At 43.0% G+C, this 26750-nt stretch overlaps 1 protein-coding gene across 1 annotated transcript; it reads left to right on the forward strand.

Annotated features, from left to right (window-relative positions):
* rdm1 (RAD52 motif containing 1) lies at positions 1-26050 on the forward strand. The gene is made up of 7 exons (XM_055657361.1): positions 1-353; positions 441-620; positions 6168-6299; positions 10198-10369; positions 16454-16552; positions 17453-17538; positions 25720-26050. The coding sequence occupies exons 1-7, from the start codon at positions 225-227 to the stop codon at positions 25819-25821; spliced, it is 900 nt and encodes a 299-aa protein (XP_055513336.1). The 5' UTR covers positions 1-224; the 3' UTR covers positions 25822-26050.
* Positions 26051-26750: the final 700 nt, after the last annotated feature.

Consider the following 26750-nt stretch of genomic DNA (forward strand, 5'->3'; position numbering starts at 1 on the left):
GCTGCCGCCGGAGAGAGAAGAGTAGAGCGAGACAAATAATCTTTGGAGCGAGAGAGAGAGGAGCGGGAGGAGAAAGAGGAGAGAGAGAGAGAGAGGGGAAAAAAAAGAGAAAGAGAGAAAAAGAAAGAGCGAAAGAAAGAAAGAAAGAAGGAAGGAAGGAAGGAAGGAAGGAAGGAAGGAAGGAAGGAAAAGAGAGACGGAGACAGAGAGGGGAGGCTGGGGTAATGGCTCTGGCTGCGGCCGCCGGCAGCCCAGTGCAGGCAGAGGTGGTGCAGTTTAAAGTTCCCAGCGGAAACAGCAAGACGTTGTTTGTATGTAACATTCCCCCCAAGCTATCGGAGGCCGCAGTTTATGTGAGTGAAGCGGGGAACGAGGGCGGGGGAGGGGGCGAAATGAGAAGAGGGCAACAGTGTCACCGCTCCTATTCTCTCTCTCCGCAGAGTTGCATTTTCAACACGTTTTCCGAACACGGGCTTGTCTACTTTTTGCGAGTGAGCAGGAATGCGGTGGTGGCTCAGCCGGGGTATTACGCTGTGGTAAAATATTATTCAGCTCTGAGCGCCAGTAGAGCACAGACGGCTACGAACGAGCAGTGTTTGTTTCAAGAGATTCCTTTGAAGGTTTGTATGGCTGGTGGCCTTACACACGTTGAATGCCGAGACATTCAATAGCGTGTCCCTGCATTTGCCTGTGTTATGCGAGTGAAATATCTGATCATATCTAGAAACAAGGGCTCTTTCCCAGGTAGTTACCCATCGCCATGGTGGTTCAAACGTGCATCCTGGCATCATTAACCTTTGTAAACCAGGTAAGGTTTTGCACATAGCCTCGAACCGTTACCCATGATACCAAGATACATTTATCTCAAATATAAACACAAAGTACTGGAGTAACTCAGCTGTCAGGAAGTGTCTCTGGCGAAAAAGGGTAGGCGACTCTTCTTCAGATGAAACTAATATATCCTTGCACATAAATCACAACATTATACTCTGTGCCTATCCAAAAGCCTCTTAACCCTTATAGAAGCCACCACTCCTGGCAGTTATTCAGGCACCTACCATTCTCAGTGCAAAAGAATACTTGGTGTCATCTGCAAACTTACAAACCAATCTGTCTATGTTTATGTCCAACTCATTTATATTTAGACACACACACACACACACCAAACGACCAAGTCAATGTTAATCCCATACATCTTGATCTTCTTTATCTGACTTTATCAAATGCATTACAGAAATCCATGTGTACAACATACATGCCCCTAACCTCATCAATCACTTTCCTCACCTCCTCAAAAAACTTGATCGTTAGTAAGACACAACCTGCTGGGCACAAAGTAATGCTGGCTGTTCCCATTAAACCATTGTCTTCCAAACGGGAGTGAATCCTATCCCAATGGATAATCTCCAATAGCTTCCCTACTACTGATGTGAGGCTCAGCGGCCTATAATTCCCTGGATTCTCTCCCCTTCTTAAATAAAGGAACAACATTAGCTACTCTCCAGTCTTCCTCGAGCTTACATGTGACTATAGAAGATGTAGGATTATCCACCTAATGCTCTTCAAGAATCCCAGAACCACCCCCTCCTCAATCTCAAACTGCCCTTACACATTAGTATTTCCCACATTGATGTCAATGTCCTTGTCTTTCTCCAAGGTGAAAACACATGCAAAGTACTTGTTTAGTACCTCCCCTACAACCCAAGACTTCAAGCACAAATTCTCTCCCTTATCCTTAAGCAGTCCTATCTTCTCCCTGGTTACCCTTTTAATTTTAATGTAGGTTTAAAAAGCTTTGGGGTTTTCTTTAATTCAACTTGCCTTAGCCGTGGCCTCTTTGCCCCTTCTAATCACCCACTTGATTTTTTTCCTCCTTTATATTCCACAAAGGCCCTGTCTGGTAAATCGAGTTTCACTGTACTTAATTGTTACACGGACAATAAAATACCCTTTGAACCTTTGATTTCATCCTCTCAAATCTTGCATGTGCTTCCTTTTTCAATTTGACTAAATTTATAACCTCTGGTTATCCAAGGCACCCTTACTTTACCATCCTTGTCCTCCCGCTCCTCACTGGAACATGCCAGTTCTGAACTTCAATCAACTGGCCTTCAATCAACTCCCACATATCAGATGCAGACTTACTCAATAACAATTGCTCCAAGTGTACCCTCCCTGGCGTTTGGCTTGTTCCAAGTTAGTACGTTCCTGCAAGGCCAGCCTTCTCCCTATTCAAAACAATCTTAAAACTTGTGATCACCATCCTGAAATTGTGTTATAGCTCTTCCTCGATAACACTGGTCACCTGGCCAGGCTCATTCCCAACACAAGGCACAAGGACCAATATGTTCCCTTTTCGGGTTGTGCATATTATTTCAAGAAACCCTCTTGGAAACACCCCATAAATTCAACCCCATCTAAGGCTTTGGCACTGAACAAGTGCCAGTCAATATTGGGGAAGTTAAAATCACTCACTACGACAACCACGTTTCCTGGCATATTTTGGTAATCCGTCTACATTTCCGTTCCTCTCTCGCTTGCTATTGGGGGCCTATAGAATAATCTCACCAAAATCTTGACTTCCTGGCTCTTATACTCAATGTCCAGACCAATGAAGGCTAGCATACCATACACCTTCCTTACCACTCTATCTACCTGTGTTGCCACTTTCAGCGAACTATGGACCTGAACTTCAAGATCCTTCTGTATATTAATACTGGTTAAGGTCTTGCCACTACAGGTGCACAACCTTTTATCCGAAAGCCTTGGGACCAGACACTTGTCGGATTTCGGACATTTTCGGATTTCAGAATGGAAGATTTTTAGCGTAGATTAGGTAGGTAGCGCGGGCGGCTTGAAAAGTCTGGAGCAGCTGCCTCCTCCCCGGAGACCGGGAGAATCATTGCATAAATGTTAGTCAGTTAGTTTGGAGGGATTTTATGTGGTGGTGGTGGTGTAGGGGGAAACTTTAATTCTTAGTCCCCTACCTACCTGGTCGGCGACTCCCAACCTCGCGGAGCTGGGGGCTCCATCCGGCCGCGGGCGGCGCCAGTTGTAGCTCCGACCCCGGCAACTCTACCCCTGGCTGCGAGGCGCTCCAAATCCAGCGCGGCCCGCGGCCGGACGCCCCAGCTCCGCGAATGTCGGGAGTCGGCGGCGTCGCAGCCAAAGATCCTAGAGGAGCTCCGCTATAGGATCTTTGGTCGCAGCGCTGGGATACCAGCGGGGAGCGGGCAATGCCTTACCGGGTCGCCGTGCGGCAAGCTCCGGAGCGCTGTGGCCGCCTTCTTCCAACATTCGCGGAGCGTCGCTGGATTTGGAGCCGCGGAGCTGGGGGCTCCGTCCGGCCGCGGGCGGCGCCGGTTGGAGCTCCGACCCCGGCAACTCTACCCCTGGCTGCGCGGCTCCAAATCCAGCGACGCTCCGCGATGTTGTGTGTCGGCGGCCACAGCGCTCCGGAGCTTGCCGCACGGCGACCCGGTAAGGCATTGCCCGCATCCCAGCGCTGCGACGTCGCCGACTCCCGACATTCGCGGAGCTGGGGCGTCCGGCCACGGGCCGCGCTGGATTTGGAGCGCCTCGCAGCCAGGGGTAGAGTTGCCGGGGTCGGAGCTACAACTGGCGCCGCCCGCGGCCAGACCGGCCACAGCGCTGCGGAGCTTACTGCACGGCGACCCGGTAAGGCATTGACCGCTCCCCGCCTCTCCGACCAGGTAGGGGACTAAGAATTAAAGTTTACCCCCTTCACCCCCCTTCACATAAAAGCCCTCCAAACTAACTGACTAACATTTAAGCAATGATTTACAGATGTTTAAGCGTCTCCCGGTCTCCAGGGAGGAGGCAGCCGCTACAGTAGTACAGACCTGGGTTGACCGTGGGTCGTTTTGGGTCAGGTTTGGCGCCAAACGCGAGCTTTGGTGCGCAGACGACATCCGGAAAAAATGGCCGGTTTTCGGAGCTTTTCGGTTTCTGGAACACCGGATAAAAGGTTGTGCACCTGTAGCTGCATATATTCCCCTCGCATTCTACTTCCCAAAAACCAATACCTAACTAGACTCCATCTGCCATTTTTCTGCCCATTTTTGTAGCTGATCTATATCCCACTGTATACTTTGATAGCCTTCCTCACAGTTCACAAATCCAGCAATCTTGATGTCAGTAAACTTACTAACCAGCCCATTTACATTTACGTCCAAGTCATTTATACTGTATATAAACATGGATCCCTGTGGAACTCCACAGGTCGTAGACATCCAGTCCGAGTAACACCCTTCCACCACAAACTTCTGTTTTCTATTAGTAAGTCAATTCTGAATTCATATGATCCAATCACTGTGAATCTTATCCATCTTAATCTTCTGGACAGCCAACTACGAGGGAATTTTATCAATTGCGTTACAAGAAAGTGGGATAACAGAACTAATATGAATGGTTGATGGTCAGCATGGACTCAGTGGTCTGAAGGCCTTTTTATGTATTTTTACAATACTGGAGAGATTTTGAGGAACAAGATTATTATTCAGTTTTTTTACACCAATACACTGTTCTTAACAAAAATCTACCCATCTTGTGAAACGTTACAAATAACAGATATAAATTAGATAACTTCAAGACCGAAAGTCAAAAACTTATTTCATACCAGACAAATTTTCATTGTTTTACAACCATTTTGGACACCAAAAATGTGACATTAAAAACTGCCACATTTAGTCATGAATATTTAATTCATAAATAAACTTCATATGGCCCCTCATACATATACATTTTGATAATGATCTAGGGAAATATCTTCAATACCAGAAGAAAAATATAGGAATATGTCCGGTATTCTGCCTAGCAAAGATCCCGTAACGGCCGTTGTGCTTGCTATCCATTGTCACAATGACCGTTATTGGGGTCGGTACCTCCCTAAGTTAAACCACGGAGGCTCCAAACCTCTGAATGTTTTTCAAAAACCCAACGAGGTATTCGATGGAAGTAGCGATTTTTGGGCGAGTTAATTATTTTTTCTTATTTTCCAATTTAATATATCAAAAACACCGTGGTGTCAAGAACGCAACGACCGTTTACGACATATTTTCCGACTTTTTAAAATCAATTAAAAAAAATGTTTGGACATAAATTGGTCATCAAAACTAAGAAACTGAGCCAATCTTCAATTTGGCAACACACTGTCTCTTGTTTACCTATCGTACGGACCAAGTCGCTAACTTCATTCCTTCGTGTCAACTTCCGGAAGCTCCACAGCGACCATTACGGAGACATTTTACTTACTAAAAAATCATCCCAAATCAAACCTTCTGACGAATCATCGGCCATCGATATAGCTCAAATCCATAAAGTATAAAGTAACGTACCATTTAGATCACATTGGTGAAAATGTTTGGTTTACGCTAATAATGTAACATTCTTCGTCTCTGGGACACCAAACGTTTGAGTGTCCACCGCAACGTACGTTTGTGTGTATGATGTGGAACGCACGTTGCGGTGTCCACTCAGATGGATGCAGTATTCTACTACATGATCAGGTGAATGAAGTGGAAACGGTGTTTGCAACTTTATTGTTCCATGTGGTATTGATAAACATAGAAAGGAATAAGAAATACGTGCACTCACTGTGCCAACCAGGTCACTGGTGGACACCACGCGACAACCGTTACACAAAATGTATTTGTGTATTCTGATGCCATTTTCAGAAACTTGCCATCAATATGCTATCTTTTCTTATATATTTTGTTGATACTACATTAGTCATGAACCCAATAAAGTGCTTGTCAAGGAATTTGAAATTTGTCCCCCTTAGTCACATTTTTGTGTGCAGTATTGTAAAAAGACACATCTCAATAAATGCATGCAACTACATTTTGTTAGATAATGAAGAGTTGAGTTTTGCCAATGAAAGATCCAGTGAATAAAGTGCAATTTGATCCTAATTGTAAAGTTATTTACCATTCCAGCATGTAAATTCATGAAAGCATTCTAAAGATGTTGAAATTGGTCATTTTTACATTTGCAGTGACCTGGGATAAGTTATTGCAGTTCAGTCATGAGTTTTTTCTTTGAACAATCTTTTCAAATATACTGTGCAATATGTTTTGTCACGATAAAAAATCGCTTCCAGGAACTGCTAATGTAATGGTAATTCAGTTAATTTAGTTTTTTTACAGGTTCGGATGTGCACAAAGCAGCGATTCTGGAAGGAATTTCAAGACCACCAACTATCTTTAAATAGCATCAAATGTCAGGAATTGGCTAATTACTACCTTGGTTTCAACGGATGGTCCAGTCACATAATTGGGGTAAGCACAATGGATATTCTGAGCAATGTAGAATAATATATAACTTATTCCATAACTTGTAGGTAGCAAAAGAGCACTCCAGATCAGTGCACTCTATGAATTTGTTTGTATATTAATTTTCAGAATTTGAGTATCACAGGCAAGACCAGTATTATGCTCAATTTCTAACCACCTTTCAAAAGTTGATGTTGAGCACCTTGTGGAACCAGTGCAGTCATTCTGGTGAAGCTGTTCTGGCCATGCTGCTTGGTTGGGAGTTTCAAGATTTACAGTCGGGTTTCCAAGTTGGGTTGATGTGCAATCTGGAAGGGAATTTGCGTGCTGACCATGTCATTCTTGGTGGTAGAGTTCTCTGGTTTGGTGGGAATGCCACAGTAGCCTGGATGAGGAACTGCTGTGCATTCTGAAAACAGCGCACACTGCAAGCTGCTGCACCAGATGTAGATGGGATAATGTTCCAACCGACTGCTTGAATTATTGCATTGGACTCATCCAGGTAGATGGAAACCATTCCTTAGACATTCATGACATGTTGCTGAAGGAAAATCGTTTGGATATCAGGAGGTGAGTCACTAGCTACAGGAAGCATAACCTCTGTTCTGCTCTTGTAGCCACTTCATCCACATGGTAGATCTAGATGAGTTTCCTGGTCAATGGTGACTCCCAGAGGTTGACGGTGAGGAAATTGGCAGTGCATTGCTATTAAAGTGAGAGGGTCAGTGGTTACTCTCTTACTGTAATGAGATGGTCAATGCAGGCATTTTCGTGGCACAAATATCACTTGCCATTTATCAGCCTATGCACAAATGTTGACTAGGTATTGCTACTTGCAGCCATGGGCTGCTTCATTTGCTGAGGAGTTGTGAATGGAGTTGAGCATTTTGTGAACAACTCCATTTTTGTCCTTATGATAGATGATGAAGCAACTGAGGATGGTTGGGCTAGGACTCTGTCATGAGGAACTCCTCTAGTGATGTTCTAGCTATGACGTTATTGTCTTCCAGCGACCACCATCATCTTCCGTTGTGCATGGTGTGATCAACACTGAAGCCTTTCCCCGTTGCCCATTAAACGGGAATGCCCAATCAGCCATCAAACGGGACAAGTCTAGCCTGTTAAATGATTAATGTGGATAGCTGACATATTGATACTAATTGGCAAATTATTACATGGAAAACATATTTGTAGTTCTTTATGAAGTGCTTGTCCTTAGCGTTCCTCACTTTTATCATTCACATCACTCATTGTTCCTTGCACCACATTAATCTTGTCACATATGATTGGGGGTGGAATTTGTGGTTCTTTTGATATTATTCAGAAGGGTGGTTGCCTTCTCAATGTATGCTAAAACCACTTGTCCCTATTCAGTCAGCAGTAGGACTGAAATGAGTTCTCATTTCTGGTTTTAGTGATATAAAAGATGAAAACACTTACATACTACTGCAATAGTTATTAGCATTTAGTTCACCAGTAACTATTTCTGTTTTTAACTGCCTTTCAAAAGTTAGTGTTGAGCATTGCAGGAGTATGTTTTGTTTTGCATTCCCTCGGCTCCAAGCTTCATTTCTCTTCTACCTTATCCTTTGATCATTATTCACTGGAGTTGCTTTATTTCATGTCTAAAATTCCTGCTGATTCAACTCCTGAAACCCAGTATTTCTTCATGCCTGGATTGCTGTTTTGCTTCATCCACATTTGTTACAAACTGCAAGCCTTTCAGAACACTGCGCTTGAGTCTTCACCAGGACCATGTTCTGCTCGAGTTATTTCATACTTGCCAAATTCCATTGGTTTTCTGAAATTCATAGCATGAAAATCTCATTAACCTCCTGACAAATGTGAAGCTGTTTTGGTTTGGTGAACTTTTATCTCTATTTCACATAAGCCAAGCATTAGGTCTGGACACTTTCTTGTTTCTCCTTCTTGACTGTGACCTAAACACCGAGCAGGCTATTATCTCCCAAACAGCCTCAAACCTCTTCCTAGCGAGCTCTTTCCTCCACAATCCACAGCTTTAGTGTCCCTACCCAGTACATCCACTTCTATCTCTGCACAAGATCTACAAGCAGGAGTCTATAGGCAGTCCCATTTTTTCAGTGCTCTTGTATCTCTAAACACATTTCTTTCTACCTTAATTCTATCCTTTCCCACTGATCCTTTCCCTTTCCACCTAGATATATATCTTTGATGCCCTCTGCAAATGTTGGCAACTTTTCTCCCCACTGGTGCAGTCTAATGGACTCGGTATTTCTTAGATTTACATGTCATAGTTTTCACATGTCCATTTAGTGTTTGCCTCTTTTGCTCAACACCCTCATTAATCTATCAGCCAGATGGCTTTATCATCGGAAAGCAGCAGCATCCTGCCCCTCCCTTGTTAGTACCAGTACCTTTCTCACAGTTTCTGCAACTTAAAACTAACTTGGTGTCTCTCTTTGTCACTGCTGATGGATTTATGAACTGAATTGTCTTTAATTTTTTTCTGAAATCTTTAATTATGAATTCTATTATGAATTATGAACTGTTTTAGTTGCACTAGGACCTTCGGGCTTTTGTTTCGTACCAATCTTGGGTTTTCACTTTATTGAACATTTTTAATGTTTCTTATATTATCTGAATACTGTGTTTACAGACTGTTAGACTGCCTCCCACCCCCGCCCCACCCCCCCATCCCCCTCCCCCCAATGGCTGGCCATGGCAGCGCTTACCCCCCCCCCCCCCCCCCCCCCCCACCGGCTCCTGCCTGAAGTTGTCCCCCTCCCTTGGCTACAGAACGCTCCCTCCGGCCCCCACCTGAAGCGTCCCTGTCCCCAGCTGCAGGACTAGCCCAAGAATCCATTTGGCCCACAATGTCCATACCAGCCCACTGGAAACGTCCATTCGGCCCACAACATCCATACTACCCCGTGCCCCTCCCCAGGCTGCAGTACGCTCCCCCACCACCCCCCTAGAAGCTGACCCCCTCCCCGGCTGCAGAATGCAGCAAGAGATGCAACAAGAAAGAATGGACTGAATAAATCTCCTCTTTAACGTTTAAATTGTTATATTTCAAGAGTTATTTACCTTTAAGCTTTAATAAATCCCTTTTCCACTTGCCGTGCTCGTCAGCTGCGCCTGCGCAGTAATACCTGCGTGTTCTACGTCACAATGGGAACCCAATGAGCAGGAATGGCTGCACCGCCGGAGAGCTCGACGAGTGGTTGAGGGAGGATGGAGTGAGTGCATGGGGGGGGGGGGGGGGGGGGGGGGTGGGGGGGTGGATGAGGGGAGGAGGGGGGATCATTCGCATCACAGCGGGAACCTGTCAGCCGTGTCTGCGCATTTGGGGGCTATGCGTGAGTGATTGAATATTGGAGTTGTTGGAGAGGTGGAATATTGCGTTAGGGGACCAGGCCTCCCGTGTGAGAATGGGACCCAATGGGTCCCACAGTCTAGATGTAAATAAAAATGTAATGATTATAGCATCGACTATTTAAACTTGTCCATGATTTTAGTCTTTTCCTAATTTAACAAGAACATTTAGCTCCCGTGAAGCCGGATTACTTCCCAGCTCCATCCTCTATCAATATTTGATCCTTCACTTACTAGTCATGGCGATGTACCCCCTTAGGAACTAATTGTTCTGCTGCAACTGTCAGTAATGGAAGTAAACTTCGGTGTACCACGGTCCTGTAAGTTTCCTTCGCTCCATAGATGCTGCCTCACCCACTGAGTTTCTCCAGCATTTTTGTCTTCCTTCAATTGTTCCAGCATCTGCAGTTCCTTCTTAAACACACAGTCTTATAAAAGGAATTTTATGATGCACTTTGAATGTTTACGAGGAATGATTCATAGGTCTGATAGTGTGGGGGTCTGTCCTGTTGTAGTTCTTCGTTGTTGTAATTCTTCTAATTTACAGCTGCAGAAGATTTCTGGTACAGATGGATGTGAAGAAAGCGCTCAAGAAATGGAGCAGTCAGAGAGGAAGAGCATAAAATATCTTTGTATTATGGAAATTAAATTCAAAAATTACGACATGTGTTGCAGAGGTATTGGGGTTTCTGAGGTACTTGAAACCCAGGATGCCACAGGTAAGAAACGGCTGGCTTTGAATTGGAAAGATTTTTTGTAACATTTCAGTATTTCAGATCAATTCCTCTTAATGTGAGTAAATACTTTGACCAACACCATCAAACTGTTTTAAAGAAGTAGTGTTCATCAATTTTAAAAAAACATAGTGCTGGAGGACTGACAGTTGGCCAGGCAGCATCTCTAGAAGACGTAGAAAGGTGATGTTTTGGGTCGAGACACACCTTCAGACTTCCAGAGATGCTGCCTGACTTACTGAGTTACTTTTGCACTTTGTCCTGTAAACGAGCATCTGTAGATACTCTAGTAATGATTACTAGTGAACTGTCTGCTCCTGAGGCTGTGCAGCATAGGCTCACGAGATTGATCCCTGGGATGGTGGGACTGTCACAGGAGGAAAGATTGAAAAGACTTGGCTTGTATTCTTTTTAAATCTTTTTATTAATTTTTTTTCAAAAACAAAACAAAAAAATATATCAAAAATAGTGCAGGATAATGATAAACGTAACAGTGAAATTGATACATTGGGTTCAGGATTACATTGATAACAAGTATAACCTAAGTATGAGTACAGTGTCAAAATCCACATTGGGTGTAGACCTCCCGGTCTCTATGTAAATATAGTTAAGTGTTCAAAAGAAAATTTGTCTATATAAAAACAAGAAGAAAAAAAGAAAAAGAGAGAAAAAGGAGAAAAATAAAACCCCCCAAACTAGAAAAAAAAAAGCAAAACAAAATCTGGGCTGCAAAGAATTTCACCAATTTAAGCCTGTTTGTCTTCAAGTCCGTTCCACTGTATAAAGGTAAAAAATTTATTATAACGGTTGGAGAGGGGACAATTTATGTCGTGTGAAAATGTTGAATAAAGCTTTCCCAAGTCCTATCAAATTTAACCAAGGGTTCAACAATGTCACTCCTAATTTTTTCTTAGTTTAAACATGATATCGTTTCAGAGTACCAATGGAGTGTGGTAGGAGGATTAGTGTCTTTCCATTTAAATAAAATGGATCTTCTGGCAATTAATGTAGTAAAAGCAATCAGCCGATGGGCGGAACGGGACAGATGAATAGAATCTAACATTGGTAGCCCCAAAAATTGCAGTAATAGGATGAGGTTGTAAATCAATAACTAAAACTACAGAAATAGTATCAAAAATTGATTTCCAATATTTTTCCAAAAGTGGGCTAGACCAAAACATGTGAGTCAGTGAGGCCACTTCAGAATTACATCTGTCACAGGTAGGATTTATATGGTCATAAAAATGAGCTAACTTATCTTTTGACATATGAGCTCTGTGAACCACCTTGAATTGTATCAGAGCGTGTCTTGCACACATTGAAGAAGTATTAACTAATTGAAGAATCCCCTCCCATTTCTCTATAGGTAGAAAAATTTGAAGTTCTCCTTCCCAATCATTCTTAATTTTACCAAATGTATCTATTTGTAATTTCAAAATCAACTCATAATTAGTAGTTATTAAACCTTTCTGATAAGGGTTCAAATGTAATTTTCTTTCCAAGATTTCGGTTTGATGTGGTAATGGAAAAGAAGGTAGAGTAGCCTTTAAAAGATGTCTAATTTGTAAACATCTAAAGAAATGTGATTTAGGTAGATTATATTTATTGGAGAGTTGTTCAAAAGACATAAAACAACCATCCAAATACAAATCACGAAGAGCTGCTAATCCCTTCCTCCTCCATAACAGAAAGTCTTGATCAGTACTAGAAGGTTGGAAGAAAAAGTTAGATATGATAGGGCTCGATAAGATAAAATCATTCAATCCAAAAAACTTACGAAATTGAAACCATATTCGGAATGTATGTCTTATTATTGGGTTAATCGTATATTTATTCAATCTCATAATTGTGAAAGGTAACGAGGCCCCTAGAATAGAAGCCAATGATAACCCTTGCATAGAATCACGTTCAAGACTTATCCATCCTGGGCATTGGGTATCTTCTAAACGTTTTGTCCAAACGTTAAATAGCGACCATTAACTGCCCAATAGTAAAATCTAAGGTTCGGCAGTGCCAAACCACCGTTTTTTTTTAATTTCTGTAAGTATTTTGTACTTAGTCTGGGATATTTATTTTGCCATATATATGAAGAAATTTTTGAGTCAATAATATCAAAGAAAGATTTAGCAATTAAAATTGGTATCGTCTGAAATAAATACAAATATTTAGGTAGGATAAACATTTTAATAGCATAGATTCGGCCAATTAAAGATAAGGACATTGGTGACCATTTAGTAAACTGATGTCTGGTGGTCAATTAGGGGCGTAATATTGGCTTTAAATAGATCCTTGTGTTTCTTGGTAATGTTAATGCCTAAATAAGTAAAACAGTCGGTAGTCAATCTAAATGGAAACTGTCCATAATTCAAAATTTGATTGTTTAATGGAAAAAGCTCACTCTTACTAAGATTTAGTTTATAACCAGAAAAGGACTAAATTGATTTAGTAATGCTACTATTGCAGGAATAGATTTCTCTGGGTTAGAGATAAATAATAACATGTCATCTGCATAAAGAGATAGCTTATGTGTCTTATTGTTTAGGGGTAATAGAGGGGGAATAAATAATGTGGACCCAGGTGGTGGATCGGTATCATTTAAAATAAATTGGATAGTTATGGATGAGAAGGGAATGTCTATGGTATGAGTGCAGGCACGTGGGACAAGGGGAACCAAAAATATTTGTAGGGGAGATGGCCTGTTTCCCTGTAATAGCGGTTATGGTTATTCCAAAGGTTCCAAATAGCGAAAGGTAACAAAAACAATAAAGGACTTAAAGGACAGCCTGTCTAGTACCTCGAAAGAGCTTGAAAAAAGGGGATATCTGATTATTGGGACAAGGCTTGTATTAATTGGAGTTTAGAAGGATGAGGGGGTTCTTATAGAAACATATAAAATTATAAAAGGAATGGACAAGCTAGATGCAGGAAAAAAGGTTCTCAATGTTTAGCGAGTCCAGAACCAGGGGCCACAGTCTTAGAATAAAGGGGAGGCCATAGAGTAAAGGGGAGGCCATTTTCTCATTGTGAGTAAAAACTTTTTCACCCAGAGAGTTGTGAATTTGTGGAATTCCCTGCCCCAGAGGGCAGTGGAGGCCAAATCACTGGATGGATTTAAGAGAGAGTTAGATAGAGCTCTAGGGGCGAGTGGAATCAAGGGATATGGGTAGAAGGCAGACATGGGTTATTGATTGGGGACCAGCAGCCATGATCACAATGAATGGCGGTGCTGGCTCAACGGGCCAAATGGCCTTGACTTGACTTGAATGGCGGTGCTGCACCTATTTTCTATGTTTCTATGTTTCAATGTACCGAAAATCTTTAACATGTGCCTGAAAGGACAACAACTTCAGCTATGCAGCCATGCAAATGCACTCTGCAGGAGCATCTACCTTGAAGTGCTCTTGGGAACATGGTCTAAGCATGGCCAAGTGTACAACTAGCTGAGACAACTCAGTACCGATATTGTTTTTGTAACCACCAGTTAATTATTAACACCAAATTCTTTAAAGGTTAATGTTGTATTTGCTTTCATATGGTAATGATGGTATTAGACCTGAAAAAAAAAACTATGTGCTCTGTTTAATGCAAAACGAACAATAGTAAACACGATAAATATCAGTCTTCAATATTGAACACTAGAAAACCTTTGTTTTAATAAAGGTGAAATAAAGACCAAAACGTAGTTCTCTCGTATGTTAAATTGGGTTATTTTTACAGTAGGATGTAAATTGAGGGGTTTTGATGGGGACTTAGATGGGGAAAGACTGTTCTCCCAAGTTTGTAATTGGGTTAATTAAAGCGGACCATATCGATAACAATATGAAACTCCTCTATCAGACTCGCTAGCCATCCATATTAACTTAGGTAGACCAAAAATGCTGGAAAAACTCAGCGGGTGAGACAGTATCTATGGATTGGAGGAATAGGTGACGTTTTGGGTCGAGTCCCTTCTTCAGATTGATGTTGTGGGTTTAGGGGGAGGGGGGGAGAAAGGAAGTAGGCGGAGACAGTAGGACCTGGGAGAACTGGGAAGGGGGAGGGGAAGAAGGGAGGAAGCAAGGGCTATCTAAAACTATAGAAGTCAATGTTCATATTGCTGGGGTGTAAACTACCCAAGCGGAATATGAGGTGCTGTTCCTCCAATTTGCGCTGGGCCTCAATCTGGCAATGGAGGAGGCCCAGGACAGAAAGGTCAGATTGGGAATGGGAGGGGGAGTTGAAGTGCTGAGCGACTGGGCGATCAGGTTGGTTAACACAGACTGAGCGGAGGTGTTCAGCGAAGCGATCGCCGAGCCTGCACTTGGTCTCGCCATATTAACCGCACAGGTCTGTTGCTTTGATTCTACCAAAGTTATTGCAACTGCAAGATTGACGTTCAGTACTGGGCTAAATCAGGCATTTGGTTCACTCTGACTGGGTTCAATTGCAGTAACTGATGGCGTAATCAATTACTCCACCACGTGAGAGATACTGTGTTGTAGATGAGAAGTTCAGGAGAGCCTCCCTACCTAAACATTGCACACTTTCAAAGAATAAATGGCTGGTTCCATTTGAAAATGTTTTCCTCAACCATAGCATCAGGACAAACAGTTTAAAAATATATATATTTTCTGCATCTGCTTTTAGTTGCTGCTGATGGGATCTTCTTCTGTAAAGTGTTTAGATTTGGGTTTATTATTGTCGCGTTTACTGAGGTACAGTGAAAAGCTTTGTTTTGCATGTTAGAATTTGAGTTTAGGAGCAAGGAGATCCTACTGCAGTTGTACAGGGCCCTGGTGAGACCGCACCTGGAGTATTGTGTGCAATTTTTGGTCTCCTAATTTGAGGAAGGACATTATAGCTATTGAGGGAGTGCAGCATAGGTTCGCCAGGTTGATTCCCGGGATGGCGGGACTGACATATGATGAAAGAATGGGTCGACAGGGCTTGTATTCGCTGGAATTTAGATGGATGAGAGGGGATCTTAAAGTAACATATACACTTCTTAGAGGATTGGACAGGGTAGATGTAGGAAAAATGTTCCTGATGTTGGGTGAGTCCAGAACCAGGGGTCACAATTTAAGAATAAGGAGTAGGCCATTTAGGACTGAGATCAGGAAAAACCTTTTCACCCAGAGAGTTGTGGAATTCTCTGCCACACAAGGCAGTGGAGGCCAATCCACTGGATGTTTTCAAGCGAGTTTTAGCTCTTAGGGCTAAGGGAATCAAGGGATATGGGGAAATAGCCAGAACGGCTATTTGGATGATCAGCCATGATCATATTGAATGGCAGTGCTGGCTTGAAGGGCCAAATGGCCTACTCCTGCATCTCTTTTCTATGTTATCCAAACAGATCAGATAAACCATACATAAATACCAACAAGTTATACTCAAGTACAATAGATAGTGCAAAGGGAAAGATACAAAGTGTAGAATATAGTTCTCAGCATTGTAGCACATGAGCCACATGGTGGCATAGTGGTAGAGCTACTGCCTCATAGCGCCTGAGACCCGGGTTCGATCTTGACTACAGGTACTGTCTGTATGTAGTTTTCACGTTCTCCCTGTGACCTGCATGGGTTTTCTCTGAGAACTTTGGTTTCATCCCACAATCCAAAGATGTACAGGTTTGTAGGTTAATTGGCTTGGTGTAAATGTAAATTGTCTCTAATGTGTGTAGGATGGTGCTGGTGGACGGGAATTGCTGGTCGGTATGGACTCGGTGGGCCGAAGGGCCTATTTCCGCACTGTATCTCTAAACTAAAACTAAACTAAGCATTAGTTCCATTGACCAAGTGCAATGTTCACAAAGGGGTGGAGGTAATCAAACAGCACCCTAGCCTATTGAAGGACCGTTCAGAAACCTGAAAACAGAGAGAAAGAACCTGTTCTTTTAAGCTTCTGTATGTTTTACCACATGGGAGCAGAGAGAAGGAGGGATGGGACATAGGTCTTCCTTAAATGTATCAAGATTTGAAGTCATTTATTGGCTATGAGACTTTTAAGTTTATTGAATCTGTTTCATTTTATCGTGTGTGTGTTTGCAGCAACATACTACTACTGATCTATGAAAACTTTTATCTATTGTAGATCCACTGAATTATGCACTATTACTTGGAAGAACACAAAAGTCTGCAATGCAGAAAGCTTTATCAGATGCATTCCAGAAGGTGGTTCTTGTTGTCCTGGGTAAGGCTCTAAATTAACCCAGACTTGACAGCCAAAGCAGAGTTTACATTAACTCTACAGTGATATGAATCGAAAGCGGACCATTCATCCAGGTCTTTGCTTCAACAGTTATTCTAGACAATTGAGGCTAGCATAAATTCAACGGTAATTCCAAAAATAATTTGGCGGTTGAATTTCTACCTTACAGCACCAGAGACCCGGGTTTGATCCTGACTACGGGTGCTGTCCGTATGGAGTTTATACGTTCTCCCCGTGATCTGCGGTGTTGTCTCTGGGAGATCCAGTTTCCTCCCACGTTCCAAAGACGTATAGGTTTGTAAGTTAATTGGCTTTGGTAAAATTGTAAAATTGTCCTTAGTGTATGTAGGATAGTGTTAGTTTGTGGGGATCGCTGGTCAGTGCGGACTCGGTGGGCCGAAGGGCCGGTTTCTGCACCGTATAACTAAACTAAACTACCGTTTTTTCTGTGGCTTACCAGTTCTTGTTATTGTGCCTTATGTAACAAATGGTAAGGTTGCATTGAGTTGCCTCAGAAACACCAAGCGCAGACAAAGAAAGTTAATGTGCCTTGCTTGAAAGGGATGCAATTAATCGCAGACCTTATGTCAAATGATATAGAAACTAAACTAAAGGACTGATATTCTGGGATTCCACTACATTCCACCCCCGTGGTGTCTGCCATTTTCAAGCGCCATGTATGGGTTCTGACAAGACCACTAAAGACGTGAGAACTCCCACTTCCAGCATCTACACTCAGCTCCATTCAATTCCTATTTTTATTTAAAAAATCTAGGCCTTTGATAACTGACCTTCTGAATAATTAATATCATTGACAATTAAATATGCAATTTGTGAGGAATTAGGTGATGAATATTTACTTTGTTTGTCTCCCCCTTTCAGGAAATGGGAAGGTTTCTCTACAGTGGAGCTCAGAACAGGATGAAGTGGACCACTTCACAGAGGAGGAGCTTCAGACACAATTGCAGGTATAATCATTAGGTATATCAATATGCAGAAGCCTTATTCGCAATAGGAACGAAGATTTCTTTGATCCAATTGCATAGTTTCATTAAAATATTACAACATAGAAACATAGAAAATAGGTGCAGGAGGAGGCCATTCGGCCCTTTGAGCCAGCACCGCCATTCATTGCGATCATGGCTGATTGTCCCCAATCAATAACCCGTGCCTGCCTTCTCCCCATATCCCTTGATTCCACTAGCCCCGAGAGCTCTATCTAACTCTCTCTTAAATCCATCCAGTGATTTGGCCTCCACTGCCCTCTGTGGCAGGGAATTCCACAAATTCACAACTCTAGGTAAAAAAGTTTTTTCTCACCTCAGTCTTAAATGGCTTCCTCTGTATTCTAAGACTGTGGCCCCTGGTTCTGAACTCGCCCAACATTGGGAACATTTTTCCTGCACCTAGCTAGTCTAGTCCTTTTCTAATTTTATATGTTTCTATAATCCCCCCTCATCCTTCTAAACTCCAGTGAATGCAAGCCTAGTCTTTTCAATCTTTCCTCATATGACAGTCCCGCCATCCCAGTGATTAATCTCGTGAACCTACGCTGCACTGCCTCTATCACAAGGATGTCCTTCCACAAATTAGGAGACCAAAACTGTACACAATACTCTAGATGAGGTCTTACCAGAGCCCTATACATCTGCAGAAGAACCTCTCTACTATACTGAAATCCTCTTGTTATGAACCATTTAGCTTTTTAGAATAATGAATCCTATAACGCAATTTTGCTATTATATATGGGGCTTGGTGAGGACACACCTGAATTATTATGTGCTGTTTTAGTCTGTTTGCCTAAAAACAAATCACCTTGTACTAGGAGAGCAGTGAAGATTCACTAGTCTGCTTTCTGGAGTGGTTGGTCTGTCATATGAAAAGAAACTGAAGAGGCTGGACTTCTGTTCTCGAGAATTTAGAAAAATTATCTAATTGGAGGCAAGTAACGCAGCAGTAGAGTTGCTGCCACAGCGCCAGAAACCAGGGTTTGATACTGACTATGGGAGCTGTCTTTATGGTGTTTGTACGTCCTCCCTGTGACCGCGTGGGTTTTCTCCGGGTGATCTGGTTTCCTGCCACACTCCATAGACGTACAGGTTTGCAGGTTAATTGGCGTCGGTAAAAATAGTAAATTTTCCCTAGTGGGTAGGATAGCGCTTATGTACAGGCGTGATTGCTGGTGGGCCGAAGGGCCTGTTTCCATGCTATATCTCTAAAGTCCAGGGTGGAATGTACAAACCTCTTATAATTTGACGGAGTGGAAGTGGGAATGATATTTCTTTTAGGCCATCTAGAACTATTCAATCACAGTTCCAAAATAAGAAATTAAATGAGGAGATACAGGGCTTTTTTTTTCCCTGTTGCCAGCCGGGCAACCTTGGCAGCTTTTTAGGTTGCCAAATGACAGTTTAGGTGGTCATTTAAGACGGTTTGCATGACGCGTGCGATAATGTGCTCGGACGAAGTGCGTAGTTACCAGTCGGAATTATGCTCAATGAAGCATTCACATATTATTTCCGCTTCAAATAAAGTCACAAATGAAACATATTCACCAATCAAGACATGAGAATCAAATACACAGGACTAGATGTTAAAAGTCCCTTGTGCCAATAGGTGGGGAGCATTTCACGACATCCGTTGATTGTTGAGAGTGGTAGACGCTCAACATCGGTGGGGGGCGGGGGGGTGATACATATATCTTGGCCTGTGTAACCTTCAGGATAGTTGGGCACAGGACACATCATCAGTAGTGTACCCTTGCATCACTGGGTGTTTCGGCCTTTTAACACTATACACCCTCCACAAGGGCGGCCCGCTGCAGGATGATCAGCCCTCAGCGCGTGTCCCGTGTCAAACCATCCCAAAGATTCACCCTGACGTACTTGGGGCCCAGCATGGGTCTTTCCGCTTGAGCCAAATCCACCGGCTGCTTATTTCAGCCGCCTCTGAGAGTGATCTTATGGTCTTCCGCAGAGCCTGACCGTAGATTCCAAGCTCCTTCAGCAGTCTGATGGTAGATGATGCAACAAATCCTCTGCATCCCACTTCAACTGGATAGACTTTGGTGTTCCAGCCACGCTGCGTTGCCTCTGCTGCAAGCTCTGCGTAGCGTAGCTTCTTACGCTCATAGGCCTCCTCAACACAGTTCTCCCATGGAACTGTGAGCTCTATGATGTAGGCCGTCTTCTGTGAAGGGGACCAGAACACCACAAGTCTGGCCTGAGGTTGGTGGAAGCAATTTCAGGTGGAAAAACTAGTTGTCGGCCGATGTCCGCCAGCATCCTCCAGTCACGGGCCCTGCATAGGTTTCCTTCTTCTGATCTGGTGGAAGGATGTTTAGATGTTTTCTGTCCTTCTCGGACAAAGGTTGTTGCCCTTAGGAGGGGGGGGGGGGTTGCTTGCTCTCGGAGGCAAGGAGTTGGTCGCACACCGCCTGTTCTCAAGGGCTGATGCCAGGCTTTTTAGTACCTGATTATGCCGCCACGTGTATCTCCCTTGCGTGAGGCTGGTCTTGCAGCCTACCATGATGTGTTTCAATGACATACAGCAACATTATAATACAGTATCTCGACTCTTTTTACACATTGCAATTAATGCAATTTCTATTAGTTCTTTCCACTTCCAAACAAAAATATGGTTGGATTATTCAGCGTATGATCACCCTGGGTCAATAAATCCTGGACCATGGTAACATATATGCTTAACCATGCACACTACAGATTGATGCAAGCATGTTTTCTGTGAAGGACCGAAATGACATGGCCATAGCATGGGTCGTTATTGTTATTGGCACAGAAACACTCTGGCTTCCCACATAATTTATCCATAACAAAATATCCAGGTTGCATGGACATTTCTAAAGGCATTTTATGATAACTGCTGTTAAAACTGACTATACCCATCTGACAGGTTAAACATTACACTAACTGACAAGAGATGGCCAAAGGACATAACTGCAGCAAATGTTCTTTTGGTAATATGTTTAAAAGTGTCAAAACGCCACATTACCGAACATTCAGATTAGATGTAAGTGTTGTGAACAGCAATGAAGATACCCAGTTTGTACACACCAGATTTAAAAAAAATTATTGATAAACGCTGTTTCCATCATTCCCACTTCAGAATTAACGTTAAAATTTCAACTGAAATATCTCCTGGCCAAATTTGTGATGTATATGACCATAGAAATAAAACCTGGATAAATCCAACGTATAGTTGTGAATGTTGCTCATTAAACTCACTACAGTACTGATACTCAATATTAAGACCATTGATTTGCTGTTAAAACGAATCATGTAATAACATGTCAACGGTAGCAGTAACAATCGAACACTGCGGTTTTAATGTTTCACGTGTTCACAATTTAATTAATCCATCTTTATGGACTAAAACAAATAATAACATTGGGAATTAAAACACATTTGATTGCATTACGTTATCAAACGTAGTTAACGTTCGCACTGAAGACATTTCCAGCACAATAGGGTCGGGGGGGGGGGGGGGGGGGGGGGGGGGGGGGGTGTGAATCAGTGCGGGGTGGATAGATGGCGTGTGGGTGGGGTGGGGGGGGGGTTGGTTGAGAAGGCAATCGGTGCAGAATGGAATGATTGAGGCAGGTGAATTAGTACATGTTGGTTGGAGTATGTAAAATTGTGAGGGGAAAGCACAGGGGGTGTCATAGGTGTTGAATGGGGGGATCAGTACGGGATGAATGGGGGGGATCTGTACCGGATGAATGGGGGGGATTAGTACAGGATGAATGGGGGTAGACAAAAGTGCCAAAGAATGGTGAGGCAGCATCTATAGAGCGAAGGAAATAGCAACGTTTCGGGTCAAGATCCTTCTTCAGAATGTTCCCCCCATTCTTCTTGAATTGGGGGACCAGTATAGGATGGATGGGGAGTGGCAGGAGAATCAATGCGAGGTGGATAGGGTGATCAGCGCAGGATTAATAGATGGGGGGGGAGCAAAGGGGATGTCAGTGAGGACTGAATAGAGGCGGGAATGGGGATCAGTGCGGGATGGAGAAGAGGGGTCTCAGGATGTGGGGGGGTGGAGGGGGCGTACAAGAGAGAGAGAGAGGGGATGGGGCAGAGGAAATGGGGAGGAAGGAAGGTCAGCGCTTCTTGGACAACATCGCCTTGCTGCCTTGGCCGTCCCTGTCCACCGCCAAGTACCGCCGCCAAAGGGGGTGGCGGTTGGGATCTCCTCGCCACAGCCTCCCCATCTCCATTAGCCAACAGCAAGGTGCGGGGCCGGCGGTGCAGCTATATAGCTATAGGATCTTTGGTGCAGCTGCTTCAGACGGCGGAAGGAGGCCTCCCCGTCCCTCCCTCCTCCCGGCCTCGGCGTGTGAGAGGGTTTGTTTTGAAAGCGCCGTTGGCGGACTTGCAGGCAGCGGCCGCTATCAGGGCGGGCGGGGTGTGGGAGGAGGAGGTGGTGGTGCCACTGTCGCGGCCGCTGCTGTGCTGTGGGGACCCGTCATTCGCTCCGACCTTTCGTCACCCCGCACCTAATATCTTTGCCCCGCAATACAGCCGTCGCCGACAGGAAACGTCACGTTTCTTTTCTCCAGGGATGCTGTCTGACCCGCTGAGTTACTTCAGTTTTTTGTGTCTATCTTCGGTATAAACCAGTCTCTGCAGTGCCAAGCCGGGCAAAATGACTCAGCATTTAGGTTGCCCAGTGGCACTTTGGGTGGTCATTGGCACCCGGGCAACCCCTAATTTCAAGCCCTGCTAGCCTGAAGTTATGGAATAAATTGTATTCAAAATGAAGCTATTATGGAATTAAGAAATAGGTTGATAGTGGAGGAAAATGGTGTTTGATCTAGGCAGCCATGGTTACAGTGCCCTCCATAATGTTTAAGACAAAGACCCAGCATTTATTTATTTGCCTCTGTACTCCTCAATTTGAGATTTGTAATAGAAAAAATCACATGTGGTTAAAGTGCACATTGACAGATTTGAATAAAGGCCATTTTTATACAGTTTGGGTTCATCATGTAGAAATTACAGCAGTGTTTATACATAGTCCCCCCATTTCAGGGCACCATAATGTTTGGGACACAGCAATGTCATGTAAATGAAAGTAGCCATGTTCAATGTTTTGTTGCATATCCTTTGCATGCAATGACTGCTTGAAGTCTGTGATTCATGGACATCACCAGTTGATGGGGGTCTTCTCTGGTGATGCTCTGCCGTGCCAGTATTGCAGCCATCTTTAGCTCATGCTTGTTTTGGGGGCTGGTCCCCTACAGTTGTCTCTTCAGCATATAAAAGGCATGCTCAATTGGGTTCAGATCTGGCGATTGACTTTGCCACCCAAGAATTGACAATTTTTTAGCTTTGGAAAAACTCCTTTGTTGCTTTAGCAGTATGTTTGAGATCATTGTCTTGCTGTAGAATGAACTGCCCTCCAATGAGTTTTGATGCAGTTGTTTGACCTTTAGCAGATAGACAATAGGTGCAGGAGTAGGCCATTCGGCCCTTCGAGCCAGCACCTCCATTGAATGTGATCATGGCTGATCATCCCCTATCAGTACTCCGTTCCTGCCTTCTCCCCATATCCCCTGACTCAACTATTTTTAAGAGCCCTAGCTAGCTCTCTCTTGATCCCGTTGTACTTCCCCTTTTCCCAACTTGACGCCATTTAGATAGTAATCTGCCTTCCTGATTTTGCTACCAAAGTGGATAATTTATCAGCATTAAACTTCATCTGCCATGCATCTGCCCACTCCCCCAACCTGTCCAAGTCACCCTGCATTCTCATAGCATCCTCCTCACAATTCACACTGCCACCCAGCTTTGTGTCATCTGAAAATTTGCTAATGTTACTTTGAATCCCTTCATCCAAATCATTAATGTATATTGTAAATAGTTGCGGACCCAGCACCGAGCCTTGCGGTACCCCACTTGGCACTGCCTGTCATTCTGAAACGGACCCGTTAATCCCTACTCTTTGATTCATGTCTGCCAACCACTTCTTTAGTAACTTGTCAGTTTCTTTGTTGAACTAAATTAAGGCGCATGTTGCAATCAAAAGCATGTCAGCACCCTACCCCCAATACCATGTGCCCTAATTTTGCCCACTAATCTCCTATGAGGGACCTTATCAAATGCTTTCTGAAAGTCCAGGTACACTACATCCACTGGCTTTCCCTTGTCCATTTTTCTAGTTACACCTTCAAAAAATTACAGAAGATTAGTCAAGCATGATTTCCCCTTCGTAAATCCATGCTGACTCGGACCGATCCTGTTACTGCTATCCAAATGTTCGACTATCTCATCTTTTATAATTGACTCCAGCATCTTCCCCACCACCGATGTCAGGCTAACTAGTCTATAATTCCCTATTTTCTCTCTCCCGCCTTTCTTAAAAAGTGGGATAACATTAGCTACCCTCCAATCCACAGGAACTGATCCTGAGTCTATAGAACCAGGGAAAATTATCACCAATACATCCACGATTTCTAGAGCCACTTCCTTAAGTACCTGGGATGTAGACCATCAGGCCCTGGGGATTTTGTCAGCCTTCAGTCCCATCAGTCTATACAACACCATTTCCTGCCTAATGTGGATTTCCTTCAGTTCCTCCATCATCCCAGATCCTCTGGCCACTACTATATCAGGAAGATTGTTTATGTCCTCCTGAGTGAAGACAGATCCAAAGTACGTGTTCAACTCGTCGGCCATTTTCTTGGTCCCCATAATAAATTCACCTTTTTTGGCCTTCAAGTGTCCAACTTTGGTCTTAACTAATTTTTTCCTCTTCACATACCTAAAGAAGCATTTACTATCCTGCTTTATATTCTTGACTAGCTTACCTTCGTACCTCATTTTTTCTCACCGTATTGTCTTTTTGGTTATCTTCTGTTGTTCTTTAAACATTACCCATTCCTCTTGCTTCCCACTCATCTTTGCTACGTTGTACTTCGCTTTAATTTTCATACTGTCCCTGACGTGTCTATACACTTCCCTAGGATGTGTCTATACATTTCAGAATTCATTATGCTACTGCCATCAGCAGTTGTATCATCAATGAAGATAAATGAGCCAGTACCTTCAGCAGCCATACATGCCCAGACCATAAAACCCCCACCACTATGTTTCACAGATGAGGTGTATGCTTTGGATCTTGGGCAGCTCCTTCTCTCCTCCATACTTTGCTCTTGCCATCACTCTGAAATAGTATGTTAATCTTCGTCTCATCAGTCCCCAAAACCTTTTTCCAAAACTGTGGTTACTCTTTTAAGTACGTCTTGGCAAACTGACCCGGCCACCCTATTTTTGCGGCTAACCAGTGGTTTGCATCTTGCAGTGTAACCTCAGTATTTCTGTTCAGGAAGTCTTCTGCGGACTGCGGTCATTGACAAATCCATACCTGACTCCTGAAGAGTGTTTCTGATCTGTCGAACAGGTGTTTAGGGGGTTTTCTTTATGAGAGATTTGTTCTGTCATCAGCTGTGGAGGTCTTCCATGGCCTGCCAGTCCCTCTGCGATTAGTAAGCTCACCAGTGCACCCTTTCTTCTTAATCAAACAGTTGATTTTGGTAAGCCTAAGGTTTGGCTGATGTCTCTAACAGTTTTATTCTTGTTTCTCAGTCTCATAATGGCTTCTTTGACTTTGATTGGCACAACTTTGGTCCTCATGTTGATAAAGAGTAATAAAAGTTTCCAAAGGTGATGGAAAGACTGGAGGAAAGACTAGCTTCTGAGAGCTCTCTTATACCTGCATTATGAAGGCAGTGAAATGGGAGGACTATGTATAAACACAACTGTGATTTTCTACATGGTGAAACCAAAATGTATAAAAATGATTAATAATGAGTAGATTATTAAAATTTGACAATGTGCACTTTAACCACATGTGACTTTTTCTATTACAAATCTCAAATTGTGGAGTAGAGAGGCAAATAAATAAATGATGGGTCTTTGTCCCAAACATTATGGAGGGCACTGTATGTTGAATGTCAGAGCAGATCTGAGCAGAGCAGATCTGAGAACTGATTCTGTTATTTTCAGGAAATACGTGTAGGCTTTGATGGAACCAAATACAATTTAATCTTGAACATAATTTCTCAATGGCTAATGCTTTTGTAGTTTGCAGAAACCTTGGAGTAAAACTCTTGTTTTTTTCCTACACAGGTAAATAACATTTCGTGGAGTCAGTTTGAACACGAGGGCCAGGAAGAAATTCTTTCAGATCTCAGTTTTAATGCTGATTCTATGGGAGGAATTGGAACGTGAGGAACTTCTGAGATCCTTGGACAAGTACCAGTATAGAATCAACCTTGCTTCTGTTTTATGAAAAGTTGACAAAAATGTAATGCTGAATAGTGAGTTGTATTTAAATAGAAGAAACACTAATTCACTTTACCTTGCCTTTGGAATTGTTGCGTTGAGTGTATTCATTAAAAAAAAACACGGCAATAAATGGTTAGAAGTGAATGAAGGAAAATGCTTGTATTGCACCATGGCAGTGTATTCTCAAGTAATGATTGTGTAGAGAAGAAATTGTGTGCTTTGGCGATTTAAATAACATTTATGTTGGGTTAAAAGGAACATTGCAAGGACAAACTCCAGCACTCGCTTGCCTGATAGCCTTTTTGTGCCAATTATCTCCCCTCTAATCCATCAGTCTGAAAAAGGCACCTGACCCAAAACATCACCTATGCATGTTCGCCAGAGATGCTGTCTGACCTGCTGAGTTACTCCAGCACCATGTCCCATTTTCGGTAAACCAGCATCTGAAGTTCTTTGTTTCTATGACTCCACCAGATATGTATTTAAGGTGCAGGATTATATACCTGATTGTTCAGGCTACAGACCCAGAGTACAATAGCAAATCGGCACTCTAGGTTTGTTATGTTTGGTTGTCACTGTATATTTGTTTGATAGTTATCAATGTGAATTTATTTATTATTGGAACAAATTTGTTTTTTTTTCTGAGTTAGCCATTTGGTCCTAAAATGAAGAATTTGGCATAGCTTGAATTGCAGATGTGATTTCTCACGTGTTTGTTTTATTAGTATTAATAACTGGCATTTCATGCAGAGCACCCCAAAATGTTGCAGAATTAAAACCTGAAGTACTGAGTGCTCTCTTTGAAATTTTTGATACCTTTAATAATTCCAGTAATATTTTGCTAGATCATAATTCCTGTGATCCTGGATTTT

The sequence above is a fragment of the Leucoraja erinacea genome, chromosome 27 (assembly GCF_028641065.1).
Source record: "Leucoraja erinacea ecotype New England chromosome 27, Leri_hhj_1, whole genome shotgun sequence".
Taxonomy (NCBI): Eukaryota; Metazoa; Chordata; class Chondrichthyes; order Rajiformes; family Rajidae; genus Leucoraja; species Leucoraja erinaceus.